The 10,141-nt window shown below is 41.8% G+C and overlaps 1 protein-coding gene and 1 long non-coding RNA gene across 2 annotated transcripts; both read left to right on the top strand.

The window, feature by feature from the left end:
- Positions 1-424: 424 nt before the first annotated feature.
- LOC306991950 (B-cell receptor CD22-like) lies at positions 425-7,283 on the top strand. Its single transcript, XM_079600278.1, has 7 exons — positions 425-498; positions 668-724; positions 1,018-1,368; positions 4,154-4,402; positions 4,746-4,997; positions 6,759-7,010; positions 7,162-7,283. The coding sequence occupies exons 2-7, from the start codon at positions 670-672 to the stop codon at positions 7,254-7,256; spliced, it is 1,254 nt and encodes a 417-aa protein (XP_079456404.1). The 5' UTR covers positions 425-498; positions 668-669; the 3' UTR covers positions 7,257-7,283.
- Positions 7,284-8,782: 1,499 nt separating this feature from the next.
- On the top strand, positions 8,783-9,295 carry LOC306991252. Its single transcript, XR_013796062.1, has 3 exons — positions 8,783-8,871; positions 8,959-9,018; positions 9,208-9,295. It is a non-coding gene; the product is annotated as an uncharacterized lncRNA (long non-coding RNA).
- Positions 9,296-10,141: the final 846 nt, after the last annotated feature.

Below are 10,141 nucleotides of genomic sequence, written 5' to 3'. Positions count from 1 at the left end.
AACTGAAGACACAAATGTTCTCAAGGATGTCAAAATATAACTTGTCTGTCCACGGTCAAAGAGTCGACGTCCAGTCTTACTCTAAATAAGTTCCGCCTATATGGAGTTTCTTGCTAAATAATTCTTCAGAAAATGTTTCCAGGTAGAAAGGCTATAAAAACTTAGTTAAATAATCCCACGTTTATTTTTATTCCATCTAAATCTGACCATCCCTTTAATCATAAAATGTGGAAATTCAAGTGAAACTGTAAAAACATCCTAGATGTTAATAAATCTGTGTACAAGACCAATCAAAGTGGTGGACAAACTTCTTCATATTGTTAATGACTTTTTAGATATCACTAAATGCCATTGGATCATGATGAATAGTTGTCTGAAGTTGCTTGTGTGGGCATGAGTAAAGAAAGAGGAAGAAACATTTTCTGTCTGCAAGCGTTTATAAATAGAGTTGACCGCGAGGACTTCATCAGTGTAACGCTGGAGAGACTCCAGATCACGGTAAGAGTTACGCTGGTACTGTGTGTCTATAGTCTATAAACTGGGGTAGAAACCACCGACCTAATCAGAACGAAATATTCTCAATGAAAAGTTGTTTATGGAGATGTTTCTACAGAAAGATAGTTGTATAATGATCAGTGTGTGTGATGCTGTATCGCTGTGCTTGTAGTGATGTCACGGATGATGGCTCCTCCTCTTCCTCTGGTGTTTCTGCTCATGATTCACGGTGAGAACATTTTATTGTTCTTTAGTCACTTTTCAAAGTCTTTCTTTCAAATCATGAGTCCGACCGGCACCCCCCTGTTAAAACCCCTTTCACAAATTAATTTCTGTGGGGGAAATAAATCATCCATAAAGTAAGAAATAAAGGCAGTCTGATATAAATATGTGCATCAATAACGATTATATTACTGTTTTTAATGTGTTTAATGTGTAAAAATGAAAGAATGTAATGAACACGAGGGGTCAGTAATTATGAAACAATCGTTGTGTGAAATATCCCTTTAATGTGTGTTTCAGGAGTGTGTAGCCAGTGGGGTGGCTGGAGTGTGAGTTACAGTCGGTCACACATCTGTGCACTACAGAACTCAACAGTGCTGATGAGATGCTATTATACACACCCTACTGGACATCAGATCATGAAAGCGTTCTGGACCAAAACACAGATAAATGATAATGGAGAGTTTCCAGATCTGTCTGATGACCCTGAATACAGTCGGAGGCTTCGGTTTCTGGGAGATAAACGGATCTCCACCGTCAGACTGAGTCATGTGACACTGAAGGATGAACACATGTACTATTTCAGATTCATCACTGATCAACCTGGTGGAAATTGGATTGGTAGATCAGGAGTGACTCTTAATGTCACAGGTGCTGATGAGTTTGATCTCTTCTTCTGTGCATTATGCTGAATAATCATCAGTAGATGTAATGTGTGTGTTGTGTTCAGATCTCCAGGTGGAGTCTCCTCAGTAGATGTAATGTGTGTGTGTTGTGTTCAGATCTCCAGATGGAGTCTCCTCAGTAGATATAATGTGTGTGTTGTGTTCAGATCTCCAGCTGGAGTCTCCTCAGTAGATGTAATGTGTGTGTTGTGTTCAGATCTCCAGCTGGAGTCTCCTCAGTAGATATAATGTGTGTGTTGTGTTCAGATCTCCAGCTGGAGTCTCCTCAGTAGATGTAATGTGTGTGTTGTGTTCAGATCTCCAGGTGGGGTCTCCTCAGTAGATATAATGTGTGTGTTGTGTTCAGATCTCCAGCTGGAGTCTCCTCAGTAGATATAATGTGTGTGTTGTGTTCAGATCTCCAGCTGGAGTCTCCTCAGTAGATGTAATGTGTGTGTTGTGTTCAGATCTACAGGTGGGGTCTCATCAGTAGATGTAATGTGTGTGTTGTGTTCAGATCTCCAGGTGGAGTCTCTTCAGTAGATGTAATGTGTGTGTTGTGTTCAGATCTCCAGGTGGAGTCTCCTCAGTAGATGTAATGTGTGTGTTGTGTTCAGATCTACAGGTGGGGTCTCCTCAGTAGATGTAATGTGTGTGTTGTGTTCAGATCTCCAGGTGGAGTCTCCTCAGTAGATATAATGTGTGTGTTGTGTTCAGATCTCCAGGTGGAGTCTCCTCAGTAGATGTAATGTGTGTGTTGTGTTCAGATCTCCAGGTGGAGTCTCCTCAGTAGATGTAATGTGTGTGTTGTGTTCAGATCTCCAGGTGGAGTCTCCTCAGTAGATGTAATGTGTGTGTTGTGTTCAGATCTACAGGTGGGGTCTCCTCAGTAGATGTAATGTGTGTGTTGTGTTCAGATCTCCAGGTGGAGTCTCCTCAGTAGATGTAATGTGTGTGTTGTGTTCAGATCTACAGGTGGAGTCTCATCAGTAGATGTAATGTGTGTGTGTTGTGTTCAGATCTCCAGGTGGAGTCTCCTCAGTAGATATAATGTGTGTGTTGTGTTCAGATCTCCAGGTGGAGTCTCCTCAGTAGATGTAATGTGTGTGTTGTGTTCAGATCTACAGGTGGGGTCTCCTCAGTAGATGTAATGTGTGTGTTGTGTTCAGATCTCCAGGTGGAGTCTCCTCAGTAGATGTAATGTGTGTGTTGTGTTCAGATCTACAGGTGGAGTCTCCTCAGTAGATGTAATGTGTGTGTTGTGTTCAGATCTCCAGGTGGAGTCTCCTCAGTAGATGTAATGTGTGTGTTGTGTTCAGATCTCCAGGTGGAGTCTCCTCAGTAGATGTAATGTGTGTGTTGTGTTCAGATCTCCAGGTGGAGTCTCCTCAGTAGATGTAATGTGTGTGTTGTGTTCAGATCTCCAGATGGAGTCTCCTCAGTAGATGTAATGTGTGTGTTGTGTTCAGATCTCCAGGTGGAGTCTCCTCAGTAGATGTAATGTGTGTGTTGTGTTCAGATCTCCAGGTGGAGTCTCCTCAGTAGATATAATGTGTGTGTTGTGTTCAGATCTCCAGGTGGAGTCTCCTCAGTAGATGTAATGTGTGTGTTGTGTTCAGATCTACAGGTGGAGTCTCCTCAGTAGATGTAATGTGTGTGTTGTGTTCAGATCTCCAGGTGGAGTCTCCTCAGTAGATGTAATGTGTGTGTTGTGTTCAGATCTACAGGTGGAGTCTCCTCAGTAGATGTAATGTGTGTGTTGTGTTCAGATCTCCAGGTGGGGTCTCCTCAGTAGATGTAATGTGTGTGTGTTGTGTTCAGATCTACAGGTGGAGTCTCCTCAGTAGATGTAATGTGTGTGTTGTGTTCAGATCTCCAGGTGGAGTCTCCTCAGTAGATGTAATGTGTGTGTTGTGTTCAGATCTACAGGTGGAGTCTCCTCAGTAGATGTAATGTGTGTGTTGTGTTCAGATCTCCAGGTGGAGTCTCCTCAGTAGATGTAATGTGTGTGTTGTGTTCAGATCTCCAGGTGGAGTCTCCTCAGTAGATGTAATGTGTGTGTTGTGTTCAGATCTCCAGGTGGAGTCTCCTCAGTAGATGTAATGTGTGTGTTGTGTTCAGATCTCCAGGTGGAGTCTCCTCAGTAGATGTAATGTGTGTGTTGTGTTCAGATCTCCAGGTGGAGTCTCATCAGTAGATGTAATGTGTGTGTTGTGTTCAGATCTCCAGGTGGAGTCTCCTCAGTAGATGTAATGTGTGTGTTGTGTTCAGATCTCCAGGTGGAGTCTCCTCAGTAGATGTAATGTGTGTGTTGTGTTCAGATCTCCAGGTGGAGTCTCTTCAGTAGATGTAATGTGTGTGTTGTGTTCAGATCTCCAGGTGGAGTCTCCTCAGTAGATGTAATGTGTGTGTTGTGTTCAGATCTACAGGTGGAGTCTCCTCAGTAGATGTAATGTGTGTGTTGTGTTCAGATCTCCAGGTGGAGTCTCCTCAGTAGATGTAATGTGTGTGTTGTGTTCAGATCTCCAGGTGGAGTCTCCTCAGTAGATGTAATGTGTGTGTTGTGTTCAGATCTCCAGGTGGAGTCTCCTCAGTAGATGTAATGTGTGTGTTGTGTTCAGATCTCCAGGTGGAGTCTCCTCAGTAGATGTAATGTGTGTGTTGTGTTCAGATCTCCAGGTGGAGTCTCCTCAGTAGATGTAATGTGTGTGTTGTGTTCAGATCTCCAGGTGGAGTCTCCTCAGTAGATGTAATGTGTGTGTTGTGTTCAGATCTCCAGGTGGAGTCTCCTGAGAGAGTGACGGAGGGAGATTCAGTGACTCTGACGTGTAAAAGCAGATGCGCTCTGACTGACAGAAGCACATTCATCTGGTTCAGAAACTCACTGAAGATATTAACTGAGAGTAAACCCAGTCACAAACTCCTCCTCGATCCAGTCAGAAGAGAGGATTCAGGGACATACAGCTGTGGTGTCGACGGACACACACACATCTCTCCTGATGTTCAGCTCAATGTCATGTGTGAGTGTGTTCTTTAAAGTTTCCTTTTTTTTTTTTTTTTTTTTTTGCCTAAACCTATTCTTCACTTCGCTAGAGTGAAGAATTTATATTAAGTGCAAGAATTTATTTATATTAAAATCTATATTATTTGACGTTTATAATATGAGTGAATCTTCACAAATATCAGGGCATTTGACAATAATCAGGGGCTTAAGCCACAAAAGTAGCTAGTCACCAAATGCAGATTACAAGAGGACAATCTGTCCTTATCTTCTGAGCTATTCTGGGACGGGTATGAAGTCTGTGATCTCATGCTCGTGAACTGAAGATTAAAAATAAAAAATGTCATATATTTCTCCTGTAGATCGTCGAGTGAATCCTGTGATCTCCATCAGTCCATCTGGTGTAATAGTGGAGGGAGATTCAGTGACTCTGACCTGCAGTGACTCAAACCCTCCTGCAGAAATCCTCTGGATTAAAGGAGGAACGATTGTAGGATCTGGAAGAGTCTACAGCATCTCAAACATCAGCTCTGGTGACAGTGGAGAATACAAGTGCAAGTCCAGCGATGAACATGGAGAGAAATACTCTGATGCTGTGACTTTAAACGTCATGTGTGAGTTTATGATAAAACATAAGATGCACATTTTCTGTTTTGATAAATTCAGTCCATATTAGTCATTTACATTTTTTTTTTTTTTAAATAATCTGATAATTGTTATTAGATCCTCCCAGGAGCGTCTCAGTGTTGGTAAGTGGATGTGGTGTAATGGTGGAGCGAGATTCATCACTAGCCGCGTTTCCATTACAGATTTGCACAAAACTTTTGCAATATTTTCTAAATGTCGATAAAAAACTATTGCGAAATGACGGTGTTTCCATTAACCGATGTTATGCAACTAAAACGTAATTTTTTTTCGAAGTCCTTGTCTCGTTCTCAAAGTCCTTGTCTTGTTCTCGAAGTCCTTGTCTCGTTCTTAAGGTCCTTGTCTTGTTCTCGAAGTTCTTGTCTCGTTCTCAAAGTCCTTGTCTTGTTCTCAAAGTCCTTGTCTCGTTCTTAATGTCCTTGTCTTGTTCTCGAAGTCCTTGTCTTGTTCTCAAGGTCCTTGTCTTGTTCTCAAGGTCCTTGTCTTGTTCTCGAAGTCCTTGTCTTGTTCTCAAGGTCCTTGTCTTGTTCTCGAAGTCCTTGTCTCGTTCTTAAGGTCCTTGTCTTGTTCTCGAAGTCCTTGTCTTGTTCTCAAGGTCCTTGTCTTGTTCTCAAAGTCCTTGTCTTGTTCTCAAAGTCCTTGTCTTGTTCTCAAGGTCCTTGTCTTGTTCTCGAAGTCCTTGTCTCGTTCTTAAGGTCCTTGTCTTGTTCTCAAAGTCCTTGTCTTGTTGTCAAAGTCCTTGTCTTGTTGTCAAAGTCCTTGTCTTGTTCTCAAAGTCCTTTGTCTTGTTCTCAAAGTCCTTGTCTTGTTCTCAAAGTCCTTGTCTTGTTCTCAAAGTCCTTGTCTTGTTCTCAAAGTCCTTGTCTTGTTCTCAAAGTCCTTGTCTTGTTCTCAAGGTCCTTGTCTTGTTCTCAAAGTCCTTGTCTTGTTCCCGAAGTCCTTGTCTTGTTGTCAAAGTACTTGTCTTGTTCTCAAAGTCCTTGTCTTGTTCTCAAAGTCCTTGTCTTGTTCTCAAAGTCCTTGTCTTGTTCTCAAGGTCCTTGTCTTGTTCTCAAGGTCCTTGTCTTGTTCCCGAAGTCCTTGTCTTGTTGTCAAAGTCCTTGTCTTGTTCTCAAAGTCCTTGTCTTGTTGTCAAAGTCCTTGTCTTGTTCTCAAAGTCCTTGTCTTGTTCTCAAAGTCCTTGTCTTGTTCTCAAAGTCCTTGTCTTGTTCTCAAGGTCCTTGTCTTGTTCCCGAAGTCCTTGTCTTGTTGTCAAAGTCCTTGTCTTGTTCTCAAAGTCCTTGTCTTGTTCTCGAAGTCCTTGTCTTGTTCTCAAGGTCCTTGTCTTGTTCTCAAGGTCCTTGTCTTGTTCTCGAAGTCCTTGTCTTGTTCTCAAGGTCCTTGTCTTGTTCTCGAAGTCCTTGTCTTGTTCTCGAAGTCCTTGTCTTGTTCCCAAAGTCCTTGTCTTGTTGTCAAAGTCCTTGTCTTGTTCTCGAAGTCCTTGTCTTGTTCTCGAAGTCCTTGTCTTGTTCCCGAAGTCCTTGTCTTGTTCTCGAAGTCCTTGTCTTGTTCTCGAAGTCCTTGTCTTGTTCTCGAAGTCCTTGTCTTGTTCTCGAAGTCTTTGTCCTTGTAAACAATTTGTGTTGTTTATGCTAAATTATTGTTGTCTTGTCATCAACTGTATGTAAGAACAGAAATAGAAGTGCTTTGGTGGGGTGTGTGACGGGTGATACTGTATATTTCTTCTGTAGATCGTCGAGTGAATCCTGTGATCTCCATCAGTCCATCTGGTGTAATAGTGGAGGGAGATTCAGTGACTCTGACCTGCAGTGACTCAAACCCTCCTGCAGAAATCCTCTGGATTAAAGGAGGAACGATTGTAGGATCTGGAAGAGTCTACAGCATCTCAAACATCAGCTCTGGTGACAGTGGAGAATACAAGTGCAAGTCCAGCGATGAACATGGAGAGAAATACTCTGATGCTGTGACTTTAAACGTCATGAGTGAGTTTATGATGGTTCAGTAACTGTGACATTAGATCCTCTAAACATTGTCAAGTGAAATTTATTGTGATTTCTGCTTCAGACCCACCACAGAATTTCTTAGTGTCGTTTTTAGTTTGTAGATTTAATTATGATGTTCTCCCTCTTTCAGATCCTCGTGGTCCTGGTCTGCTCGTCTGGATAGTGATCGCAGTGGCATGTGCAATATTCACCATCATAATCACCATCATACTATATGCAATGTAAATAAAAATGTATCAAAAATGAGTAATATAATTTGCTTTTAGACTAATGCAAAAGTACATTTGAATATTACACAAAACAATGAAATGGCTTGTTTCCGTTGCAACAGTCAGAAGAAAAGGATAAACTGTAGATCTGCAGTACACGAGTATGAGGTGAGATGACCAACGAATCACAGAATGATACTAATAAATCAATTACAGCTTCTTTGTACATGTAGAACACACATATTATCACTGACTGCTCTGAGACACAATGGTTGAGGATCCAAATGCAGTTTATTTGAACAGAGTAATCCAAAAACGTAATCCAGAAAACAGGCAAGAGGTCAAAAAAGACTGGGTTATCAATCCAAACAATAACAGGGTCACAGGGGTCATGGGGTCACAGGGTCACAGGCAAAAAGGAAAATCCAAGGACAGGCAGAGATCAAAACCAAGAACACGGGAATAACAGACACAACACTCAGAATTGCAGTAAACACACTAAACAAGACTTTGCAGAGAATGAATGTGAAAACCAGGCTATTATCATAGACAGTATATAAGATGGACACAGCGACCCAATAGGTTTCAACGGAGAAAAGTGAAGCCCATTTGAAGCACTCACTTCCTGATCGCCAGGCGAACTGCGCAGGCTCAAACTGAGCTTCGTGACGTGAGCCTGTCTGACAGCTGTCAGTCTTCTAGTAGCGGTGTCGAGAGAAATCGGAATCATTCCCTTCCGAGTCTCTCAGAGACGGAGAGCGTGAGCATTAGCTGTCCATGAGCTAGCACCAGGATCAACTTTATCACTCTCTGTGGGCTTCTCCCTTCACTTTATCAGACTTTATGCTCCACGTCCCCCGATTGCCTGCGAGCTTCTCCGCCGGTCTATACGGTAATCTCTCTACAGTGCGACAGAGAGTCGCGTGGGTTATGACGCAACCGTTAGCCTATTTTTACAAAAACGGCTTCTACGGGGCCATAACGTACGGTACAAGGTAATGGAGCCTTTTATACATTGTCGTGTTTCTTTAGAAATAAATAATGGACAAATGGAGTCTTTGGACGCCTCAGATGTAAAGTTATTCGCTGTCAAAGTGACGCAAAAATGAATGGGAGTCAATGAAATGCTAACAGCAAGTGAAGTTCTGCTACAATGGCGGCTCCCGGAGAGGCTTCAGTTTCCGGCGGATGGATTACCCCCTTGGCTATTATAGGGTGAGCAAACAAGGTAATGAGACACAGAATGTGATAATGGATGATAGTCTGAACTGAGGATTATGGGGAATGGAGTCTGTGGATCTGTGGTGTGGAGTGCCCTCTGGTGGTAATCCCAGGTACTCTCACTGGTGATCGTTACACACACACACACACACACACACACACATATATATATACTCAGGATTGTACATGGTTTATGAGTAGAGACTGTGGACTGATTAAACGTTTGATTGTCATGGTAACAATTTAAAATCTTTTACATTAATTTTTTATTTATTTTTTCAAAATTGAAAATGGTGATAGTCCTTCTCTCTGTTTCCCTGTAGAACGATCCCAGAACTGATCCCAGTGAAGGCATATATACAGGTCTTGACCTCAAGTCCAGATCATCTGACCTCTACGACACACTCACAGTAAGAGAAATATCAAAAACTACATGTGCAAAAGAGTTTGTGCATTTACAAGTCAGATAATAATAAATAATGTGTTTTTTGCCATAGACTGTCCACCCCAGACCTGCTGTTCTCCAGTCGGGCTCTTCTGAACATGGGAATCTGTCAGTGAGTTTCTCACGTCTCAATGTCCTCAGTAGTCGATCAACTAGTCAATAGATACTAAACAGTGTTTTCTTTCTGTTACAAGACGGATTATACGAGTTGTTTCACTGACAGAAATATATATTTTTTTCTGAGATTATTTGTACCATTTGTAGTGTTGATTTATGTAAATGTGTGTTATTTCTGTTGTAGCCACAGCCAGACGCCACAGTAAGATGAAGCACAAGCTAAACTTTACTCAACGTTACTCATCACTGGACACATCTAGCCTGGCTCCGCCCTCCGACGCACTTCCGCTCAATTTTCATTTTTCTTCCGCACCACGTCTGGGTTTACGGTGTATTCTTTTTTTCTTTTTTTTTTGTCAATTTTTGTACCGGTCCAACCAGCGAACAGAGGGAGTGTCTGAGAACGGTGGCGTTGAGGGTTTTTTTTTTTTCAGTTGTTAAGTATTTAATAAATGCAACAACAGCAGAAACGAATAATAACATTAACGGTGATGCCGGAATTTTAAATGAACTATTTCAACATAATGTTATCTACTAACATGTATTACATGTTCAAATGAAGTATTGACAAAACGTTTGATAAAATGAAACATTTCAGCCTTTAAACCATTTTTAAGGAGAGGGATGTAAACATGATGAATGATTATGTATTTCATCAGCTCCATGAATAATTCTAGATGGCTTATTATCAGAATTGTTTAATAGACCAGTTTGATGATGCTAGTGTCGCAGAAATGACACACTTCTGCTCTGTGTCGCAGTAAACTCAGTAAACCGCAGTAAACGCAGTAAACCGCAGTAACCACAGTAAACTGCAGTTATCGCAGTAAACACAGTAAACCGCATAAACACAGTAACCGCAGTAAACCGCAGTAAACGCAGTAAACGCAGTAAACCGCAGTAAACCGCAGTAAACGCAGTAAACCGCAGTAAACGCAGTAAATGCAGTAAACCGCAGTAAACGCAGTAAACCGCAGTAAATCGCAGTAAACCGCAGTAAACCGCAGTAAACCGCAGTAAACTCAGTAAACCGCAGTAAACGCAGTAAACCGCAGTAAACCGCAGTAATCGCAGTAAACGCAGTAAACGCAGTAAACGCAGTAAACCGCAGTAAACCA

Source organism: Phoxinus phoxinus (assembly GCF_949152265.1).
Source record: "Phoxinus phoxinus genome assembly, chromosome: 23".
Taxonomy (NCBI): Eukaryota; Metazoa; Chordata; class Actinopteri; order Cypriniformes; family Leuciscidae; genus Phoxinus; species Phoxinus phoxinus.
Note: the sequence above shows the minus strand (reverse complement) of the source record. Positions and strands in the feature narration are given on the sequence as shown.